The 22,638-nt window shown below is 44.1% G+C and overlaps 2 protein-coding genes across 2 annotated transcripts in view; one reads left to right on the top strand and one right to left on the bottom strand.

The window, feature by feature from the left end:
- Window positions 1–8,634: 8,634 nt before the first annotated feature.
- Window positions 8,635–11,124, bottom strand: LOC308169880 (zona pellucida sperm-binding protein 4-like; the record flags this gene model as incomplete). The annotated part of the gene is made up of 5 exons (XM_080544611.1): window positions 8,635–8,797; window positions 9,637–9,829; window positions 10,322–10,479; window positions 10,584–10,681; window positions 11,005–11,124. The coding sequence occupies 5 exons, from the start codon at window positions 11,122–11,124 to the stop codon at window positions 8,635–8,637; spliced, it is 732 nt and encodes a 243-aa protein (XP_080400737.1).
- A 4,669-nt stretch (window positions 11,125–15,793) lies between these two features.
- LOC308170332 (uncharacterized protein) overlaps window positions 15,794–22,638 on the top strand; it is a 16,377-nt gene continuing 9,532 nt past the window's right edge. The window contains exons 1-7 of the mRNA XM_080545103.1: window positions 15,794–15,911; window positions 18,952–19,119; window positions 19,440–19,543; window positions 19,866–19,974; window positions 20,179–20,295; window positions 21,454–21,515; window positions 22,051–22,215. Of these exons, the coding sequence (XP_080401229.1) occupies window positions 15,800–15,911; window positions 18,952–19,119; window positions 19,440–19,543; window positions 19,866–19,974; window positions 20,179–20,295; window positions 21,454–21,515; window positions 22,051–22,215 (837 nt within the window). The 5' untranslated portion in view covers window positions 15,794–15,799. The remainder of the gene's footprint in view (window positions 15,912–18,951; window positions 19,120–19,439; window positions 19,544–19,865; window positions 19,975–20,178; window positions 20,296–21,453; window positions 21,516–22,050; window positions 22,216–22,638) is intronic.

Here is a 22,638-nt window from a genome sequence, read left to right as displayed (position 1 = left end):
CTCTGAACCATCAGTCCAACCAGCCTCTAAACCATCAGTCCACCAGCCTCTGAACCATCAGTCCAACCAGCCTCTAAACCATCAGTCCACCAGCCTCTGAACCATCAGTCCACCAGCCTCTGAACCATCAGTCCAACCAGCCTCTGAACCATCAGTCCAACCAGCCTCTGAACCATCAGTCCACCAGCCTCTGAGCCATCAGTCCACCAGCCTCTAAACCATCAGTCCACCAGCCTCTGAACCATCAGTCCAACCAGCCTCTGAACCATCAGTCCACCAGCCTCTAAACCATCAGTCCACCAGCCTCTGAACCATCAGTCCACCAGCCTCTAAACCATCAGTCCAACCAGCCTCTGAACCATCAGTCCACCAGCCTCTGAACCATCAGTCCACCAGCCTCTGAACCATCAGTCCACCAGCCTCTGAACCATCAGTCCAACCAGCCTCTGAACCATCAGTCCACCAGCCTCTGAACCATCAGTCCACCAGCCTCTGAACCATCAGTCCACCAGCCTCTGAACCATCAGTCCACCAGCCTCTGAACCATCAGTCCACCAGCCTCTGAACCATCAGTCCACCAGCCTCTGAACCATCAGTCCACCAGCCTCTGAACCATCAGTCCACCAGCCTCTGAACCATCAGTCCATCAGCCTCTGAACCATCAGTCCACCAGCCTCTGAACCATCAGTCCACCAGCCTCTAAACCATCAGTCCACCAGCCTCTGAACTATCAGTCCATCAGCCTCTGAACCATCAGTCCACCAGCCTCTGAACCATCAGTCCACCAGCCTCTGAACCATCAGTCCAACCAGCCTCTAAACCATCAGTCCAACCAGCCTCTAAACCATCAGTCCACCAGCCTCTGAACCATCAGTCCACCAGCCTCTGAACCATCAGTCCACCAGCCTCTGAACCATCAGTCCACCAGCCTCTGAACCATCAGTCCACCAGCCTCTGAACCATCAGTCCACCAGCCTCTGAACCATCAGTCCACCAGCCTCTGAACCATCAGTCCACCAGCCTCTGAACCATCAGTCCACCAGCCTCTGAACCATCAGTCCACCAGCCTCTGAACCATCAGAGTGAAATTATTCATAAAAAAAAAAAAAAATCATCACAAACTGTCTGTGTCTCTGCAGCGTCATTTATTTCGATGACATGTCATGATGGCAAAGTGTCCGACTGTCTGTCCATCCCAGGACTGGATAGACAATGCTATCCGGCTAGGTGGAATGTAATTCATCCAAATAAATATCATTCAACAACATCTTGGAAATAGCTTTGTTTGACATCAGCATGTCTTTCAAATGTGTCATGTAAAGAAGTGGTTAAACGGGTCTCACCACTAACTGACGTGGCAACTAACTAACTAACTAACCAACCAACCAACCAACCAACCAACCAACTAACTACCTAACTACCTAACTACCTAACTAACTAGCTAACTAACTACCTAACTAACTACCTAACTACCTAACTAACTACCTAACTAACTAACTACCTAACTAACTAACTAACTACCTAACTAACTACCTAACTAACTAACTAACTACCTAACTAACTAACTACCTAACTAACTAGCTAACTAACTAACCCAGATGAACCATGGTTGTCTGTCAGGACAGCAAGTCAGCCAACTTTGACTCTTCCTACAACTTCAGACATTTAAATACATAAACCCCTTCAACACTAGAGCATGTAGGCATTTGCTCTGAAACAAGATGATCACTTTTAACTTCATGTTTTCCTGATCCAAGCGAGTTTAATGAGTCAGACACTATTAGGCAGCTGCTAACCCTAACCCTAACCCTGCCGTGGCACAAACACAGCCAGCTACAGTCAGTTAGCTATCAAGGTAGCTAGCTACCTACAACAACCTGACAGCCAAAAGTGAAGGACACTAGCTAGATTGACTTATGACAATACTATGATAATAATAATAATAATCATAATAAATTGTACTCCACACAAATCTACACACAACTTAACCTAGTGTTAAATGAGGCTGCCTGCCATGGCAACTTACCCTGATTCCTCCCCTGCTCTCTGCTAGCTGTGTTAGCTAGCTGCTCTCTGCTAGCTGTGTTGGTGACGTAGCAGTACTGTCAACTTTTCTCTGAACTTCCGACTAGCCAGCTGGCCTGCTGGTCCCCTCCCCACCACGGGGCGGCGCCAGAGACAAGCAAGTGAATGCCAGTAGCTACTTTTATATATATATATATATATATATATATATATATATATATATATATATGTGTGTGTGTGTGTGTGTGTGTGTGTGTGTGTGTGTGTGTGTGTGTGTGTTAACTATCCATAAAACAAAGGACACTTGTATATTCTGTGCATTTCCCTTTATATTGACCTGTTTGTACAGTGGCTGGGGGGTATTCCATCAATGTCGCTAAAGGAAAATCTAGGCTTGTTTCGATAAATCTCGCGAGATTTATTGAAATAAGCCTAGATTTTCCTTTAGCGATGTTGATGGAATACCCCCCTGTAAGCCTACTACTATTGATGTGTTTACCTCCCTTACAACAGTGTGAAATAATATGGGGCTTTGACAGTCAGCATTGAGATGTTACAGATGTTTCATACTCATTACATCAGGGCTGACTGAAAGATTGGATTCTCGTGAAATGCCAAGAGGAAGGCGTTGTTCTAGCAAGTAAAGAAAGAAGTGTTCTATTATCATGGTCTAATAATGTACCTCTTCCTGTATGAGGGTACATCGTGTAGGTTACATATAGTAGGGTCCAAAACCAAAATTCCGTGACCACTCTCTGGCTAACATGTTTTGATGATTTATTTGACTTCTAGGGACCTTTTATGAAAAAATTTAGCCTCCAGGTCCCTCCCAAAAATCCTGGGGTTTTTTGCCAGAGGGCCAAATCCAAAATACCTGTAACCTTTAAGGCAGGTGAATAGGGTAAAAAATTTAACTAATAGCTATCACTATGAAACTTCCCCAGTTAATCACTTACATTAAGACAATTCTTTTTTGTATTACAAGTTTTCTGAAATTGTATGTTTAAATATGCAAATGAGGTGTTACCTAATTAAATATGCGGTAATTTGCATAACATTCAAGAACTTAAATCTGAACATTGGATAAAGCCAGGTTAAAAATTCTTGTTTCATCTTGTTGACATATTAGAGTCAAAGGCTTGATTAATAATTAATAATGGTAGCGTACGATAACAATAGGTATGGGAGGTGGCTGCCTGACTTCTGGGCAATGCTGACTAGCTCTCCTTGCTGATCAGGTCGCCTTCCTTCTGACTGATTTCACTCAGTCCATCACAGGCAACCCCTAGTCCTACATGGCCTGGGACATGAGTGTACAATGAACAAGGGCAGCAAAATGAAGTCTGGCTGGCTCTCCATCCTCTAGAATGAGAAGCAGCTGCTAGTGCACTCCAGAAATATGAACAATGTGACCCAGATCCGGGCGGCTCACAACGCGCTGGTCAACCGAAAAGAAGCTAAGAAGAAGCACATGCAATGTGGCCACGGATGCGAGAGGATGAGCAGTGTGTGCAGGACCTGGTCGCATGCATGCATGAGTTTGACTCCTTCCCGTTCGACCCGGCCTCACCCACCCTCCGCACCCTACAGTCAGCCATGCCTGCCTCTGATGAGCTCATTGCTGACTTCAACTCAGCCCGTGCTGCAGGAGAGGAGAAGTTGACCAGCATTTTACGAGACAGAGTGTTCAGTAAGAATACCTCTCTCCATGCATCCGTCCCATTGAGCAAACGCTTGACATTTGCCAAGGGGCCATGCACGAAGAAACCCGGGGAGGAACCCAAGGTTCTGCTGAGATGGAGCAGGATGCTCTCAAGGCAGTGATCGACCTGGTTGAGGTCAGTTAACTTGTGAATCTCCCAGAGTTGTTGGAACACTGTGTTGTCGAGGAGTGTATGGCCTTATTCAACTCCAATGGCACATACAGGAAGACGCAGAATAGCAAGCTCATCCAGAAGCTCTCTCTCCAATCTGTAGTTCTGAAAGGACCTTACATCGCTCTCGTCGACATGGGCATGATTTGGAGGATCAGCAGAAGATCGACAGACACAAGATGACACAAGATGACACCCCATACAAGTGGTCGGACGACGTCCACAAGGTGTCATCCATCATCCTTGCCCGCCATGGTGATGCTGACCGTATCATCTGTGTGAATGACCCGTACGATGGAGCATACTCAACGAAAGATGACGAGCGAGACCTGCGGGTACAGGGTAAGGCACATGTCCCCAACACCTACATGAAATTGGGCGACCCCTTCCCCTCTGCCAGAGTGTTCAAAACGCTGCTGTGTAGCGTCAGCAACAAGGTGCGGCTGCAACAACTAATATGCAGCTACCTGACCGACCTTGCACAGACTAGTCAGGTTTGTTATATAATTTCGTGGGAATTTTGGGGGGATTTGCTAATCTATACATTTCTGGAAAGGGCATTGTATGAGGAATCAGAAAATATATGTTTCCATTTGCACAGATGTCTGAAAGGCGGCCATCTTGGCATTTACAAAATGGCCGCCATAATACACACGTTTTGTAATATCTTGGCTTCTAAATAAGCTAGAACATTGATTTTAACTGCTAAACCTACATTTTCAGGGTCAAGGAATCCAATGGTTGTAGTTACAAAGCTATTTTTTGTATTCTTCTCATCACATAAAAATGTGTAACTTATACTTTAAGAAATTGTAGTTTTTCTATTACTTCCATACGTGAGTCCACAGACCACAGTATGATCATGACAACCTCCTGCATTAGATAGTCTCGATGTTATGATTTAAACTTTTGTTGGCTTTTTGGGGGGATTTGCTAATCTATACATTTTTGGATGTTATGGCAACAGCCAGCAACCAGTAAGGCAGGTAAATCTTTAGCCTAATGGCATATTTAATGATCTTCTTTCGGCGTATGGGTAGTTGTTTTCCTCTCCACTCCACCAGGCTCGGGGCCGAGGGGCTACCCTTTTACCACCCCGAGACCTGGTTGAGGGGCTCACCCGGGCTATATTTCTGGACACCCCTCCAGAAGCCACGTCATCGTCTCGTCATCTAGTACCGACAGACCATGCATCCCGTTGGGTGGGTGGTACACCGGACAATCCAGGATAACATGGTCTGCGGTTTGGTCCTCTGCGCCACACTCGCACGACGCATTTGGGGCCAAGCCCCATCTCCAAAGGGCAATCTCCAAAAATCTCCAAAAAAATCTCCAAAGGGCAATTGAATTGAACAGCAAATACTGAAACCTACTGCATGGATGAGAATCTTCTCAGCCAGCCATTTCCTATTGTCAGAAGTGAGTTGGGGCAGGTCCCAGTTCAGGCACAGGTCATGCAGGGTTTGCTGTTCGTCCTCCCTGAGGTTTCTCTGGCCATCAAGCTGTGAATTACAAAACAAACAAAGCAGCACGAATCCTGTTAAAAGGTTACATGTAAATATTATCATGTTGTTACACAATCAGTTGACCCTTGATTTCAATTACTAGCAGGCACTTATCCCGAACTACATTAATGTTGTTCACCATTACAGCATTGTCGTCAAATGCAAATGATAAGCAAGGATATGGAGGGAAAATCTTTTAATAAACATGGAACTCACAATCTCAACCATTTCCTGTATGTCCATGTCTGGTGAGTGAGATGAGAACAAGTTTCATTTATCATCCACAATAGTTTTTTATGAATAAGCACAAAACGTGCTTTTTGTCATATCTGACACCTATTTGCCATTTGTAATTTGAGGGGCTTACGAGTTTGGCAATGTATAGCTTACATATACAAAAAACTGTGCATAGTATGTTGCACAATACATTATTTTATCTGTTTGGTTGCTTATAATGGATTCTAAACGGCCTGTGTTAATTCATGTAGTCAGTAGTCATTGCCTATTTAGTTAATAATTAGGGAGAAAACCAAGTTGCTGATGCAAATGACACTGCCTTGTGTGAATACTCATGGTTAAATAAATAAATGTATCAACAGTTTATCAGTTGTGTTAATGGAACAGCACATTTAATATGGAAGTGAAAGAGGTACCTAGACTGATATCAAATCCAAATTGGAGTTTGGAGATTGTCATTGAGAAAAAGAACCGAGAAACTCCCGGCCCGACAGCTTCATCACCTAAACATTACGAAACACTTATTGTAACTGAAACAAGAGATATGTATTGTAGACTAGTAAATTAGAGATATAGAAACTAGAGATTAAATTACATTAGACTATATGATTGATTAAATTACAGATCAAGTGAACAAACAGGGGACTGGCCCAATTCACGTTCTGCTGCTTATAGAAAGCCAAAATACTCCTCTCCTTATCTTCTGAACCGTCCTTCATGTCAAGTCTGACACGGAGGACAGGGTTGTGCTCAGCATTTCGCAGAAGATGCTTCCTGAATAAGAGTGCTGCTCTCTCAATATTCTCCTCCGTCTTCCATTCTGTGAAAACAAAACTGAATTACATTCAAAACCAGAGCTTCAAAAGTCTAAAAAGTCATGCTTTACAACAGTAACAATAATAATAAAAAAAAGCACAAACCAATTGCAGGTTGCTCGTGGCTTATTGCTCCCTCCCCTGAGGTGTTGGGGCGCATGGAGGTTCCCCCTGAGGAGGGGGGCATGGGGGTTCCCTCTGAGGAGGAGGGGGGCATGGGGGTTCTCCCTGAGGTGGAGGGGCGCATGGAGGTTCCCTCTGAGGTGGAGGGGGGCATGGGGGTTTCCCTTGCGGAAGAAAGGAAGAAATGTTTAGACATTTGGTTACTACATTGAAATTACCAACACTATTGTTTCATAAATACTGGCATATGAAATAACAAAAATGTCAAACTTACAAACAACTGTCCACATGCTCATTAATAATTGAGTGTAGGAATCGTTGACCACAATATAAACAGCCCACCATGGGTCCATTACATGGTTCAACATCCATAGGCACCTAGAATTAGACAAATACAACACTGATCGAATCAGATATATGCTACAAGTTTGATACAATAACAGACAATACAGTACTGTTTTATCCTTAAATTTCACTTTGTCCCAATACTAATGGAGGTACTACTGTACAAGTCAGAAATAATCAGTGTATTACTAATTTAAATATACAGTACACGATAATATAAAGGCAAGTGTCCAACCCTCACATCAAGCACACAGACATGGGAATCAAGAAGGAATAAAGTCATAACAGAGGAATCTTGCTTCACTTACAGGATCCAGATCCAGATCTTTCTGAAGGGGCCTGATATAAATAGTGGATGTTCCCAGATGACATCCACAAAGAAAGAGTGGAGTATAACCACCAGGGTTTTTGTACCTCCACGTTACCGAGGAGAGGCGCGTGCAGAGGCCGATGAGAGTGTACTCTTTTCGGATAGACATTTATGCATGCTCTCGGGGTTCGAAACATTACTTCCCGGGGTGCCAGTGGGGTGGTTGATGGCTTAAAATGACCGTATACCGATAGTGGAGTTATCCAGCATAGTCTTGTATTTTCAGCCGCTTCACAGCCGGTGTTATTCACGGGCAAAGACGGTGCATAATAGCGATGTTTGTGTTGTGCTTGTTGTAAATAAAAGTTCTATGATCCATTGAAATGACATTAAACTAAGATAATACGATGGTCAGCATAATTGTTCTAATCTTTATTAATAAGCTATTACAGAAACTGTAGTGACATTTTCCAAGAGTGAATGTGGTATTTAAAGATGGGTCTTCATCGTCATCATTGGCATCGCGAATCCTATGGCCGGAAAGGGCAGAACCTATGGCCGGAACCGGAAGGTTGTATTCCATTCCGATGTAGGTGCCATAATACCTACATCGGAATGGAATACAATGCAAATTACATCGGATTTACATGGGATATCGAAAAGCAATGCAAATGAGTACACCGACACTCGAATGGAATACACTCATGACCGAATGGAATACACTCATGACCGAATGGAATACGCTGCGCTCAAATGTAATACACATGCTCAATGGAATACACTTGTGACCAAATGTAATACACATGCTCAATGGAATACACTCATGACCGAATGGAATACGCTGCGCTCAAATGTAATACACATTGCTTTTATTTTGGCACAAACATTCCGGATTTTTGCATTGTATTTAGTGTTACACGTGTATTGCATTCCGATGTGTGTATTGCATTCCGATGCGTGTATTGTATTTAAATACGGCATGATACACCCTCCATAGTAATCTGCCTGCTGGAAACCACAGTCCCTCCGCTGGTCTTCCTCTGGGCTGCCTCATCTCTCCCTAGAACACAATCACACAGACACTCAGCACTGCACATAGACAAGAAGACCCTCAACTATTACACAGACTACAGCGTATGAAATGTAACTTACTGCCCCTGAATTTTTCGGGGGTCTGGGCGGGGTCGCGGGGGCGGAGGGGGGCGGGGTGGTAGGCGGGGGCTGGGGCGGGGGCGAATCCAAGGCCATGTTTGGGATCCGATGCCGTGTTGCATTGCCGTTCACAGCCTTGGTTAGGGCTACACACAGCTGTAGAACAGTGGATGAACACCTGGCCAGAACAAAAGAAAACCCTTTAGCCTGGTAATCAGTAACGTTACTGGGTTTGTTCAACTGCAGAGTTAGACGGCACTCATTACCGACTCGTGCATGGGGGTCTGGTCATCACACACAAAGGTGAACATCTGGAATTTGAAGCGCTTGTAGTGGGTTGGGTAGGCGAGCCCGGAGGAGGGACCCACTGGGATCACGGCGGAGCGGTAAGGGTCGTTGTGGCATGGACACCTGGAGAGGGAATTGATTGAAAACCTTTATTGTCCCCAATGGGGAAATTTTGTTGTCAAACAGCTCAGTTAGGGCAGAAAACATTCAGTACAGAAAACAGAAAAACATTCAATAAAAAACATAAAACAGTGCAGGCTCAATAAGTAAAAAGTTCCAAAAGTTCCATCTCCAGGTCTCCCCCACCCTGCAGGGCCTGGTTGTAGAGTCGGAGTGCAGCTGGAATAAAGGACTGTCCAAATCTTTTTGTACTTTGACGGGGGAGAACAAATCTGTGGCTGAACTTGCTCCTCATCCAACATAGACAAGAAGAACATGGCAGAGTCAGGATGATCAGATCCCAGAGCCAACAAGAACAGAACCTGGTTAGCACTAGAACAGCCATGAGGGGTCACACTGTGAGTAAAGAAAATGTTTATATATTTGCACTCGAACAAATTTCAGGACCCTCCTTTCATGACTTTTCCTAGATATGTGCGTTCTACCACCCAGTATCCTTACATTTTCAAAATCACATCAGGATAAGCTAGTATAAAGCTATTTTGCAGTTTTTCTGTGTAGGAAGCAGGCTAACTTACAAGCGGCCAACTAGTGGTCGTTGTGTGTAAATAGCAGCTTGAGCATTGTAAAGAGGCGGCTCTTTTAGTATGTAAAAAAGGCACGGCTGTTCTAGTGTTAACTTGGTAGTGGTAAGGAGAGGGACGAATACAAACTGCAATCATGGTTGCAAAATTTTTTTTTTTTTTTTTTTTAAATCTCTGGATTCTTTAGTCTAAAAATATATCAGATTTTCCCAGCTGGATGGTGCAAAAAAGTGAGAGAGTAGAGTGGCAAGGTTATACCCGTCAACCAGGATGTCCCACTGGGGCAGGCTGTGAGGGTTGGGGGTGTTAGTGACCCAGCAGCGGCCCAGACTCAGGAGAATGTTGGGGTCAGTCCTGTCAGGGACGTTAACCTCAACGTAGACGGTCTCCCGCAGGACCTTGGTGATGGGGTACTCTCCATCGCTGTAGTAGGAGGTGTAGGCCGCCTCATCTGTTGTAGTGGAGAATCTGGTTCATATTATTTCGCATTATACAACAGTTAGTTCCGACCAAGTAATTTGATTGGACAAGAGGCATTCCATGAGTGCCGATAAACAGTATAACAGCACTGGGACTTTTAACTATATGTATCACTCTGCTGCACAGGTGTTCTACTGACCGTTAATTAGACTACATTGTTTGTGTTCAGGTTACTAGGCAACAGTCCATTTGAAGTTCAGTTGCGGAACTATTTTCTGTTTATTTTTATGATTAAATAAACAAACAAATCATAATCTGTTGTCGCTTATTACTGCTAACTCATAAATGGCGCTGTAGAACTGTTGTATAAAAGCAATATCACACTCGAGGTTGTGCTGTTATACCTGCGGCCTCGTACCTACGACCCAATCACAGCCGTGCTGATATTCAGTATAACAGCACTCCCTCTCGTGTGATATTGCTTAATTCTGAAATGAGAAACATCCAAATGAAATGTGTTTACCTCGATCACATCCCTTGGTGAGGCATTCACCATTGGCCAGTCTGAGTTCCACCCGGAGGGGTCCTGGAGTTTTAAAATCGAAAGGATGCGCTACCACCACTGGCTCCAGAACAACAGTCTCAACAGAAACGCCAAGATACCTGCACTGGAAGGCCAGTCTGAAGAGGGAGCAGTATAGTTAGCACAGTATAGTTATTTCTGAATTTAAATTTTCTGAATCTGAAGTTGGACTTCAATGCCATTCTAGACAAAAATCACATACTCATATTGGCTGTCCCTTGTGATAGAGCTACGGGGTCCAACTTGCACTTCATATGTGGAGGCCATCCTGTTCTCATAGACAATGGTGCCCTGTTCCTCCTGCAAGAAGCAACATGTATTACATTGTACAAATATAGAAAGAGGTCCTTACACCAAAGCCCACTGCATATCCCTCCACTAGTTAGAGGCCGTTCCAGTCAGGGTCGGGGTCAATTAGATTTCAATTCAATTCACCCCCCCCCCCCAAAAAAAGGAAAATCTAACTGATATTCTGTTTATTGAGAAATCATTGAAAATGAATGCCCTTTTTGTGAACTTTGAATTGTAATGTCACTGTTCTAACCTGAATTGACATAATTGAAATCCAGATGACCCCAACCCTAATTTCAGCATACTCAAATCAAACCAAACACATGTCCTACTGTAATGATGGAGCCACAGCCAGTGACAGGGAACTGGTAGACGGCAAACATTGAGTTTTTGCCAACAGCGGAGCACGGGGCCTCGTTTCCTCCAATCATAGAGATTGAGTCCAGGTCCATGTTGGGCAGAGTGGACGCTCTGGCTGCCACCACTATAAACTGAGCATCCTTGGTACACTGGACGGTCACTGGTGGAAAAAGAGGTATGCGTTGAAAGGAATGACTATCGAAAATACTGACTAGAAGGAGCCAAAATTACCTGGTCACACACTCACCTCCCCTTCCATAATAGCACTCTTGTCCATCAAAACAGCAACGTAATTCTACACAACGTTCCCCAGTAATGCCGGTAGTCCCACATGCCACCTTCATCTGGTCATCAATATGACATCTTGTGTCTGTGACTTGAGGTTCCTGAAATTTCGGCCTTTGAGGCTCCTGAAATTTGGGATTATTCGGCCTTTGACGATCCGGGGGTTTTTGTCCATCTGACAAACATCCAAGTAAGGCTAATGCCACGAAACAGGTGGCACTCCAATTCTTCACCATGGCTTCACAAGAGGGGGTAACTGGAGGGATTCACAAACTCCACTCTATTGCTTGCTGCCACTTTTATACATGGTTAAACTGTTGGAAACCCCGCCTCCTTAGTTAAACACTGACTTCCATCCAACCCCCCTGTATACTTCAGTCACCCAGAACCCCCAGGAGTGTGTTCAGAGTTTGCAATGTTCTAAAATGTTTTAAGCATTTTCAATTGAATTAGGTTTAATATTTTGGCAACTTATATCAAGAGTATTTTTGTGGGTGTGACAAGGGTACATAAAACAGTTGTCCTATCACATAGGCCCATTTATTGGGGGTGGTTGATGGTATGACACTGATCGAAAAAATGCAATGTCAAATGTCACAAAGACATTTGAAATGCCTTGACAAAAGTCTTTGTGACCGAAATGTTTATTTGATAACAAATATTTATTTTGGAAGTGCTCACACAATGTGCAGGACTCCAGTGAACTTGTTTTGAACAATTTCATTTCTCATTCACACCTAGTAAAAGTAAGTAAGTAAGTAAAATGTATTTATACAGCACCTTTCTCAGACCAAGGGTCACAAAGTGCTTTACATACAAGGAGGAAACACAAATAAAACATAATACAAGATCGAAAGCCACAGCAGGTTAAAACAGGCGAAACAAGTGAAAATAAAAACAAGTAACAGACAACAGGTGTAACAGCATCAGCAGGACACAGAAAGACAGGCCCTTGGGGCTATCCAAAACACAGTCTTTAGCTGCTTTTTAAAACCTGCTGCTCTTGATGTTACCTTTACATTGCATTTAGCTTTACATTACATTAAAATCTTTGACATTTAGCAGATGCTTTTATCCAAAGAGTCTTACCTATCGTACATTTGTCTAAAGTAAATGAATCATCTATACATCAGTCATCATAAGCAAACATCATCCGGGCGGCTGTGGCGCAGGAGGTAGAGTTGCCGTCTAATGATCACAAGGTTGGCAGATCGGCGGTTCGAGCCCCGGCTGGCCACATGTCGAAGTGTCCTTGGGCAAGACACTGAACCCCAAAATTGCTCCCAGTGAGCGGGCCGACGCCTTGCATGGCAGCTTGCCGCCATTGGTGTGTGAATGTGTGTGTGACTGGGTGAATGAGAGGCCGTTGTAAAGCGCTTTGGAGCAGCAAAAAAGGCGCTATACAAGTGCAGTCCATTTACCATTTATCTTGGTACCATTATTTTGGTTGTCGAGGATCGCCCAAAGATTCTTGTGCTGTCAGGGAGGAGGTCACAGTGGAGTTCTTGACTGTGATGGAGAAGTCTTGGAGAGGGCAGGCTTTCTTAGGGAGGAAGAGTAGCTCAGTCTCGTTAAGGTTGAGCTTGAGGTGGTGGGCTGATATCCAAGCAGAAATGTCTGCAAGACACGCAACGACACATGTCGCCACCTGTGTGTCAGAGGCAGGGAAAGAGAGAAAGAGTCGAGTATCGTCAGTGTAGCTGTGGTAGGAGAAGCCATGTGAGGAAACTCTAACATTTCTCACTAACAAGAAAAAGAGATGAAAATATAGACTATGTCTATCCTTTTAAGTTTTAGGGTATGGTTCTAAAGGAATGAAACAAGAAAGATACTTCCATCTTATGGACTTTTCCCAGTCGTGTATGGCAATGGTGAGAAAAGAGCACAGGACTTAAGTTAAACCTTTACTAACAGATCTATATAAACCATTTGAGAATTTGATATGTGCTGTTAAATGTTAAACCTAAAACCTCCAAAGACATCCTGAAGAAAGTGAATGAATTGGCAGATAACAATGATATGGCAGAGTAGTATCAGCTGCTGAGGAAATTCAGGCTGCCGAGGTCCATGATGGTCCAGTTTTACACGGCCATCATAGAGTCCATCCTCACCCACTCCATCATCACCTGGTTCCCTGCTGCAACGACCAAGGACAAGGCCAAGTTGCAGCGGGTGATACGTTCAGCAGAGAGGGTGATCGTCTGTCCCTTGCCCTCCCTCAACTCCCTGCATGACACCAGGGCTCTGAGGAGGGCAAGGAAGATCATGGCCGACCCCTTCCACCCCGGCCACGGCCTCCTCACCCTGCTTCCCTCTGGAAGAAGGTTGCGGCTGCCTAAGACATTAAAGGCCCGCCACAGGCTCAGTTTCTTCCCCTCAGCCGCCAGGCTGCTAAATGACTCTGGCTTCCCCCTCCCCCCCGCCTCCAAGCCTGCCCAGGACTGAACATGCACTGGACCTGAAATAACTCTGCACTGCACTTTATATACAGCACTATCCATGCACTGTCTGTCCTGTGTTTGTCCTGTTTTTGCATTTGTATTTGTACTTGTTTTGTTCATGTAGCCTATATGTGAAAAAAGCATAAATGCACCTTCTGTAAATGCCAAAACAAATTCCTATATGTGTCAAGCATAATGGCAATAAACGTTATCTGAATCTGAATCTGAATCTGCCGTCAGTGCATATCAGTCTTATTTTTCAGAGGGGGGTTCGAATTCCGCTTCTGAGATACACTTTTTACTGCATTTCGTTGTCTGGTGCTTGTACTCTGCAATAAGTTGAATTTAATCTAAAAATGTATGTCTAAAAGTGTAACAGGTTGTAAATAAATAGTTAAGTGATGGTGAAATTCCTGCTAAAAATGTAAATGTTAGTCTCAGGAATGTGTTCAAATAGTAACATCTACTGGTCGTACGAAATCTATAAAGTGACCGGAAACCGGGAGCTAGCCACAGTTATGCTGTGGTAAATTGAAGCTCCACTCGTCTCTAAAAGTACATTGAGTTATTTTATGAGTTATTATATTCCAAAAATATACTTTCATAGATGACCAGTAGCTGCCACATTTGCCACATGTGAAATGTCTAAGAATGCATTTCACCATGTAAATTCCCAATATAGTGAAAATATCACCGCTCATCCGTGATCAGACTTAGCTGAGGTGCTGCAGCTGAAGAGTATTGTAACGATCCTGTATGAGGCCCCGTTAACAGCTCCTCCAAGGGAGTTAACTCTCTTGGTCTAATGGTTAGCGCGGCCGTCGGTTATGTGGGAGGTCGGGGTTCGACTCCCGCATGGGGCGAGTTACACTAGAAGATTCCCGTTCGCTACACTGGTGTCAGAAGTGGGATGGAAGGAAGGCCATCGGAGAGCGTGTCCACGTGAGGGACTTGACATAGTGAAGCGTGAGGGCACGCTTTCCCGAACGGTGAGGATAGTGTAACGATCCTGTATGAGGCCCCGTTAACAGCTCCTCCAAGGGAGTTAACTCTCTTGGTCTAATGGTTAGCGCGCGGCCGTCGGTTATGTGGGAGGTCGGGGTTCGACTCCCGCATGGGGCGAGTTACACTAGAAGATTCCCGTTCTCTACAGTATAAAATAGAGTGCAAAAAAGCAGCATCTGCACACTCAAATCTATACAAATGTTTTTGTTTATTGCAAGTTTTCGGTCTCCAGGCTCTCGGACAGGATTGTAAACAACAGCTGTATGACGAGTTTGTATGACGCAGTTTGACTAGACTGAAGAGACGCTCAGTGCATTTTGGGGATGTTGAGTAGGAATAGCATGCCGATCGATGGCATGTATAGTCAAAGATTCAGGATAATCTAGTATACATACTAGATTTCTCGCATACTTAAATTTCACATACTGTACAACCAACAGTGTGAACGCACTCGCATACTCAAAGCTACGTCATATCTAGTATGAGTAGTATGCTAGTATGCCATTCCGAACACAGCCCTGGTCGTTACCAGGTTTCTTCTGAAGGATTGGTTGCAGCGAATTATTTGAGCCACATGGAACAGAATTTGAGCTGAAATTATCGCGAATTATCAAAACTGAAGAAAAAAATCTGAATTAGCTCTAATCGAGCTTCGTGGAACAGCCTCCGGGACTGTCCAACCACAAAAACAACAAAGGGTCACTGCCTGACACACACACACACACACACACACACACACACACTCACACCACATCTCATCCCCTGTCCACACTCAGTCTTGGTACACCATCTCACCGAGAATGTACATACATACCAATTCATTATGCAGAAAACTAGAGACCAAATGCATATACAACTATTGGATAGGATGTAGGAAAACGAAAACACGTTTATTGCATAATGACTGCTGCAACATAGCGCAGTGAAATGCAGAAGCACTACACTTCCCATCATTCTAGATTGCCTAATCCGAGAATCTGCGCTCGCGGTCAGAAACTCGAGTCGATGATCTGGGAGCGCGTGATGGCAACAACGAATGGAGCCCGAGACTAGCGGAGCCCCAGACGTCTGTCTCCTGCACACACACATGCATGCACACATGTCGGACACAGAGAGCCGCAGACGGAGATCTTCCACCGACAGTCAAGGTGAGGCAATATGCGAAATTGAGGTCGATATGTGTCGATTACGTAGTGTCATTCGATGCACAACTTTTTATGTCGCACTTTCGTGCAAATAAAGGTTCCTCTTCTCCTCTGATCTTCTCCTCTTATCGTCTGACATACAGTAACGGTTTCATAGTATCGCCCCATGGGGTGAACCTTCCCGAAAAAATCAAAATAAACCTGTGACGTGTCATACGGAATCCCATCCTATTGGTCGCGATCACGCGTCCATCACCCTGCTCAGAGACACCTGTTATTTATTATGGAATAAAGGCATCTCAATCGGATAGTATAGTGTTTTCCTCTTCTGTTCTCCTTACCTATTTTGTATTTGTGTGAAAGAGGTAGTAACTCCCTTCAAGTCTTTTTACCACATGTATTTTTATTTGTGTGTGTAGTTTTCCAATTAGTGGAGAAGAGGTTGATGCACCCTCAATCTCACCACACTGCTACCTGTTCTATGGTTAAAATCAGTCAGCATACTAGGAAGGAAAGAGCCTGCAATGTAACATACTCTGCTTTGTTACAGGATGTGTGTGCCTAGTGGACACACACAGGCAATACCAACCGAGTCCCTTCTTTCCTCAGCATTTCACAGACAGCAGCTGTGACAGCAGGTTTACTGCAGCAGGACTCAATGGATCCCTCAATCCGGATGCCCTTCCACTAGGGGTCGACCTAGACCCAGACTCCTGTGCCTCCATGCAATGCATAGGCCACCTATGTGTTCCAGACAAGCTAGTCAATCAAGGCAGTAGCAACTGTCTCTGTATGTCAGGGGCCATGCATACCACTAGCCTCATGTACCAGCCTCTATTGTAAGAGAGAAAAAGGCTGACTAAACTAAATGACTGGTGCACTGGAATATGTTAACTCTTATGTAGTGAACTGACTTTTGTGCACCATATGAAACTGCTTAAAACCAGTGCTGGGTTATTCCAAAAATCAACAGACAAATTCAGATTGTTCTGAAATGTAGTTCTGTGGTTAGAATTCCACAAAATGAAAATAGAGACAATTTGGGAACAGTCAGTTCACTTAATTCTCAGGGATGAAACTATATTTCTGCCAAAATAATGATGCAGGAATAAGTTATCTTACCTGATTCTAACTACAGAAACCGTTTCATAACCATCTGAGACGGAGGGTATCATGGCTTGTTGATTTGACATGGAATCATGACACAGCAGTTAGCAGTAGCCTTGAGGGGTTTTCTGCACAGGTGCTGACTGTATATGTTTAGCAAGCGTCAACATTGGATAAGGCAAAGCTTCTTATCTGTGTTCACGGTAACAAGGAGAGTTCTTAATGTACCATTCATATGACCTTTGTGGTTGTGGAGAAAAAAACGGAATACAGAGAGCAGTTCCCTTTACTACTCACCAGTCATGCATCTGTGTTTCCAGAAAGGTTTTTTTGGGTGAACAAGACCATCTTTTGTCTGTCTATTGCAGACTTTGTTGATTGTTCAGTAATTCGGGGCAGCAGCTCCTATGAAACCCAGTACAGAGCAGTGGAGAACAGAGACTTGTGAGTGGCACGAGTCTATAATTACCAGACTTGAGTCACAAGACATGCAGTCCAGACGTTGTCTCTGATGTTCTGTATGGTGTTTGTCTAGTTACACTTATCTTGAACAATATATGCTAGACCAAGCCTATATCCTTGTCCTGATTGTTTTGTGGTCTCTTGTTCTTAGTTTTTCTTAAGATGAAGAAAGAAAGCCAGTGGTTTGTGTCATAACGCTTTTATTAACCTCTACCACAACTACAGTGCCCTCCGAAAGTATTGGAAAGAGGAAGCATGTAGCTAGTGTTCTTTTAGCTGTATACTCCAACAGTTTGGATTTGAAATCAAACAAAGATGGGGTCAAAGTAGAGATTATCAGCTTTCATTCTAGGTTTGTTTGTTTTCTCTATTGGGTTCACCATTTAAACATAGTGCCTCTATTTCAGGGCTCCAAAAGTATTAGAAAAGTATAATGTCCAAATAAAGTACTCATGTTTAGTATTTGGTCAACAATCAATAAGCCTTTGCATGCAATAACTGCCTGAAGTCTGCAACCCATTGACTCTACCAGACACTGAGTATATTCTCTGGTGATGCTCTGCTAGGCTTATACTGCAGCCGTTTGTTTTGAGGTCTTTTTGCCTAAAATTGTATCATCAGGAAATGAAATGCATGTTCAATTGGATTTAAATCTAAAGATTGACATGGCCAGTCAAGAGCTTTCTGGTTTTCGGCCCTGAAGAACTTCCTTGTTGCTATGGCACTATGTTTGTTCCACCGCCTCTACGGGGCTGCAGCAGTGGCACTACCCAGTCACGGCTCTACACCGTCCTGGCACCCCGTGGTGGAATGAGCGCCCCACCGCTGTCAGGACTGCAGAGTCTCTCCCTATCTGCTGTCAGGACTGCAGAGTCTCTCCCTATCTGCTGTCAGGACTGCAGAGTCTCTCCCTATCTGCTGTCAGGACTGCAGAGTCTCTCCCTATCTGCTGTCAGGACTGCAGAGTCTCTCCCTATCTACTGTCAGGACTGCAGAGTCTCTCCCTATCTGCTGTCAGGACTGCAGAGTCTCTCCCTATCTGCTGTCAGGACTGCAGAGTCTCTCCCTATCTGCTGTCAGGACTGCAGAGTCTCTCCCTATCTACTGTCAGGACTGCAGAGTCTCTCCCTATCTGCTGTCAGGACTGCAGAGTCTCTCCCTATCTGCTGTCAGGACTGCAGAGTCTCTCCCTATCTCGTGTTGACAGACACCAATAGCAGAGAGAAATGCAAAGTCTAGAATCAGTATTAGAGATTGACTAGCTTTCTTATTCCTACACAAACTATGTTAATGCTGAGAGTCATTACTTTAACCTCACAGTTTGTTTTCAAATCCAGTATTCGAGTACAGAGACACAATACTTACTCTTCCCAATACTTATAGAGGTCTGTATATGTATGCTGTGTTACTACAGTACTGTAGTGTACAACATGTATTTTGTTAAATGCCCCCCCCCCCTTTACATCCAATGCAGATCATGTCTGGGACCGGGACCCCAGGGGGGGTCACCTCCACGGGCCGCTGTGTGACCGGCTGTGTTTGCCAGGCCTGCCCTCCAGTTTGGCGGACACGCGCACCCCTTCACCCTGCACCTCCCTGTGCACGGGTCACAACACACCCAAGAGTCCATCCCTACACAGACGTGGGTATTGGGCTCTGTTCCATTTCAATTCTGTATCCGGCTCCTATTTCGTGACGTTAGAATTATAAGGTTCTGTCTCCATTTTTGTCAAAATGGATTTTTTTTTACATAATCTGATCCATTGAGTTAGTAATTCGTAAAATACAAAGATTCCATCTCACAAAACATAATGGAATGTAAAAACTTTGACGCTCAATATCTCTGAACTACCCTAAACGGAGATAGAACCTTATCATTCTAAGCTCACGAGTTGAAGATTACCGGTACTCATAATGGACCAAGTAGCAAATAACGCTTGATCTGTCTGTCTCCCCTCTCAGGACAGAGCCCTCACACTGAGGACCTGTGGCAGGAGGGCACCAGCAGAACCACCATAAGGGCAGAGAATGAAGTGGAAGCCAACAAACTAGTCAACAACTACATGGTGTGTGAGGCGGTCCTGAGTGGGTGATCCACTAAGTAGGATTGCTTTTGAATTTATTCATTTTTTTTAAACAAAGTTTTTATTTTGCTTTTGAATTTTGATCCATCCAAGTTCAATGCTGTATGTTCTCTGTTATGCCCATTTTAACATTTTCTCAACCCCACTGTGTGTGTGTGTCTGTCTGTGTCTGTGTCTGTGTCTGTGTCTGTGTGTGTGTCTGTGTGTGTGTGTGTGTGTCTGTGTCTGTGTCTGTGTCTGTGTGTGTGTGTGTGTGTGTGTGTGTGTGTGTGTGTTGTGTGTGTGTGTGTGTGGTTGATCTCAGTTCGGCTTCAGGAAGTGGAAGAGTCATGTGACTGAGCGTCCTTTTGAAGACAGGTCAGACGTTGTGAAGGAGCTCTACTCCGAGCTCAACGTCATCAAACCACACACAGGTGTGTTAAGTGAATGTGTGAGTGCTGGTGCGTACAGTATGTGAGGTGGAGTGGTGTTCAAAGCCATGGATGTGTAGGTTACCTTTGACAGCTGTGACCATCACTATGAGTCCATCATGGCTCATATGGGACTTCATTACATCACTTACTATTTTACTATTTTGTCCTCACTCCCCCCCCCCCCCCACCTCTCTCTCTTGTCAGGTCACCTGATCACATGTGGGAATATTGTGTATGTGTTTTTATTTGGCTGGTGGGTGTCTCTGGTGTACCTTCTGGTCAGCGTTCTGATGTTCATCACCATTGTTGGAGTGCCGTACGGTAAGAACCACTTTAAGATTCCTGAAACGTTGCCTTTTGGTGCATAGAGATAAGATATAGATAAATCTAGATATCCTTGCAGTATACAGAGTAGATTGTCCTACGAAGACACTTAGATTTAGATTTAGTAATCAAAAAATGTATTAGACCCCTATACTAGTAGTCAGTCGAGTAGTCGGTCGAGAGAGGACGCTGGCGTTGCTTGTTCGCCGCTTCTCAGACGCTACACTACAGACATCTGTCTCTGGCTCTGGAGAGAAACTCACAACTACACAGATAAGTTAACCAGACAGATAAGACAGCCAGACTGTGTTTACCACGTCAAATTAATAATTTATGCCCAGCCAAATCCATGTTTAGAGGTAGCTAGCTAACATGACATTGATCATACTCGTAAGACTTTTCACTTTTCAAAAGATGCCGGTCGAGAGAGGACGCTGGCATTGCTTGTTCGCCGCTTCTCCGCCTGAAATCTAGATATACTTGCAGTATACAGAGTAGAAAAGTGAGAAAGTGAGATGGAGAGCTCTGGTGGACGCCCTATGCCCCTCAACGGGGTGAAGAGGACTAACTAACTAACTAATACAGAGTAGATTGTCCTACAAAGACATTTAGATTTAGTAATCTAAAAATTAATTAGACCCCTATACTTTCTTTTATTTATTTATTTATTTATTTAGTTTCTTTTTATGTTACTACTCGATCTTTTCAGTTTGTAAAGCGTCTTTGAGTGTCTAGAAAAGCGCTATATAAGTCTAATGTATTATTATTATTATTATTCAACAGCGTAGAAAAATATTGTTATTTTTCCACGTCACATTGGTTGAAGCTTCTGAAAATCCTGCCATGAGCAGGTTACTTTCTTGTTGCCATAACGACAGAGAGCGACAAGTCGTATGATACCCAGGTTTTCCACTTAATTTTCCACGTCATTACAAGTTGGAGGGCCGTTCAAATTGATTTCTCCCGCTCTGAGGTTGTGTTTCTGAGTTTCTCACATGTCATGAACGCACCATTCGTACTCTATAATTAAATGAACCAATGACATCCCTTTACTCACCTCATCAAAGTGATTTCTGTATTCAGTATTTGGTTGAAAATGTACAAAAATATGATAATTCTGGAACTGATCATTCTCTCAACCGCTCTCTCTTTAAGGGAAGCTCTGCTTCAGGTTGTCATGGTACTTCCTGTGGCCGTTCGGGAGGTCCATACAGGAGGTACAGTGGCGTTGTGTTGAGTCTAAGCTGCCCACACACACACACACACACACACACACACACACACACACACACACACACACTGCCCTAACTCGCATCACAATACAGCTGGTCTGTTGACTCTCATTTCCCCTGCCTCTCAGCGTCTGGTGGCCGTAGAAAGCAGAAGTCTTATTGTTTCCTCACCCGACCACGAGCCATTCACTATCACCAGACTAGATCTACACTTTCTGTTCTGTTTTGCGTTGGTGTGTTTGAAGACAAGCATCTTAAGCCTCTCCCCCTCCCCTCCCCATGTGGTCCCCAGCACTACCTCAATTAGGCCCCTATATTTTCTTTTATTTATTTTTTGTTTCTTTTTTATTATTGCTACTCGATCTTTTCAGTTTGTAAAGCGTATTTCAGTGTCTAGAAAAGTCCTATATAAGTCTAATGTATTATTATTATTATTATTATTATTATCATCATCATCAACAACCAGGAAGCTAGGGTTATGTTTGGGTCAGGCTAAAGTCTTCCTCTGCCCCCCGTCCAGACGGGAGGTGCGGTGAGGAGGCGCAGTGAGAGGTTCCCCCGCTGTGAGTCCATCCCAGAGGAGCTGGAGGACGACAAGGACGCTTTGCCCATCCTGCTGCCCTCGCCCACAGAGGAGCTGATCGTCCCAGAGCTGTCCCTGGGGCCTCTGCACAAGCCCTACTGGGTAAGAGTCTCCACCTCTAACCCTGGGACCCTGAGACTAACCAGGGGCCGGTTGCATAAAGATAGAGCCAGTCTTAGACTTAGATCTCACTTTAATAAAGATAGACCCAGTCTTAGACTTAGATCTCACTTTAATAAAGATAGACCCAGTTTTAGACTTAGATCTCACTTTAATAAAGATAGACCCAGTCTTAGACTTAGATCTCACTTTAATAAAGATAGACCCAGTCTTAGACTTAGATCTCACTTTAATAAAGATAGAGCCAGTCTTAGACTTAGATCTCACTTTAAGTCAGTCTTGCTATAGACTCTAAAATGTTCCTGTTGCATAAAGCTAACCTATGAGTGACTAAAGTAAGACTGACTTAGATAGCCTGTCACGCAATGCATTCTAGGTCAAATAAGACACTTGACAGAAGAAAGA

This window comes from Nansenia antarctica (genome assembly GCF_963989245.1).
Source record: "Nansenia antarctica genome assembly, chromosome: 14".
In the NCBI taxonomy this organism is placed as follows: domain Eukaryota; kingdom Metazoa; phylum Chordata; class Actinopteri; order Argentiniformes; family Microstomatidae; genus Nansenia; species Nansenia antarctica.
Note: the sequence above shows the minus strand (reverse complement) of the source record. Positions and strands in the feature narration are given on the sequence as shown.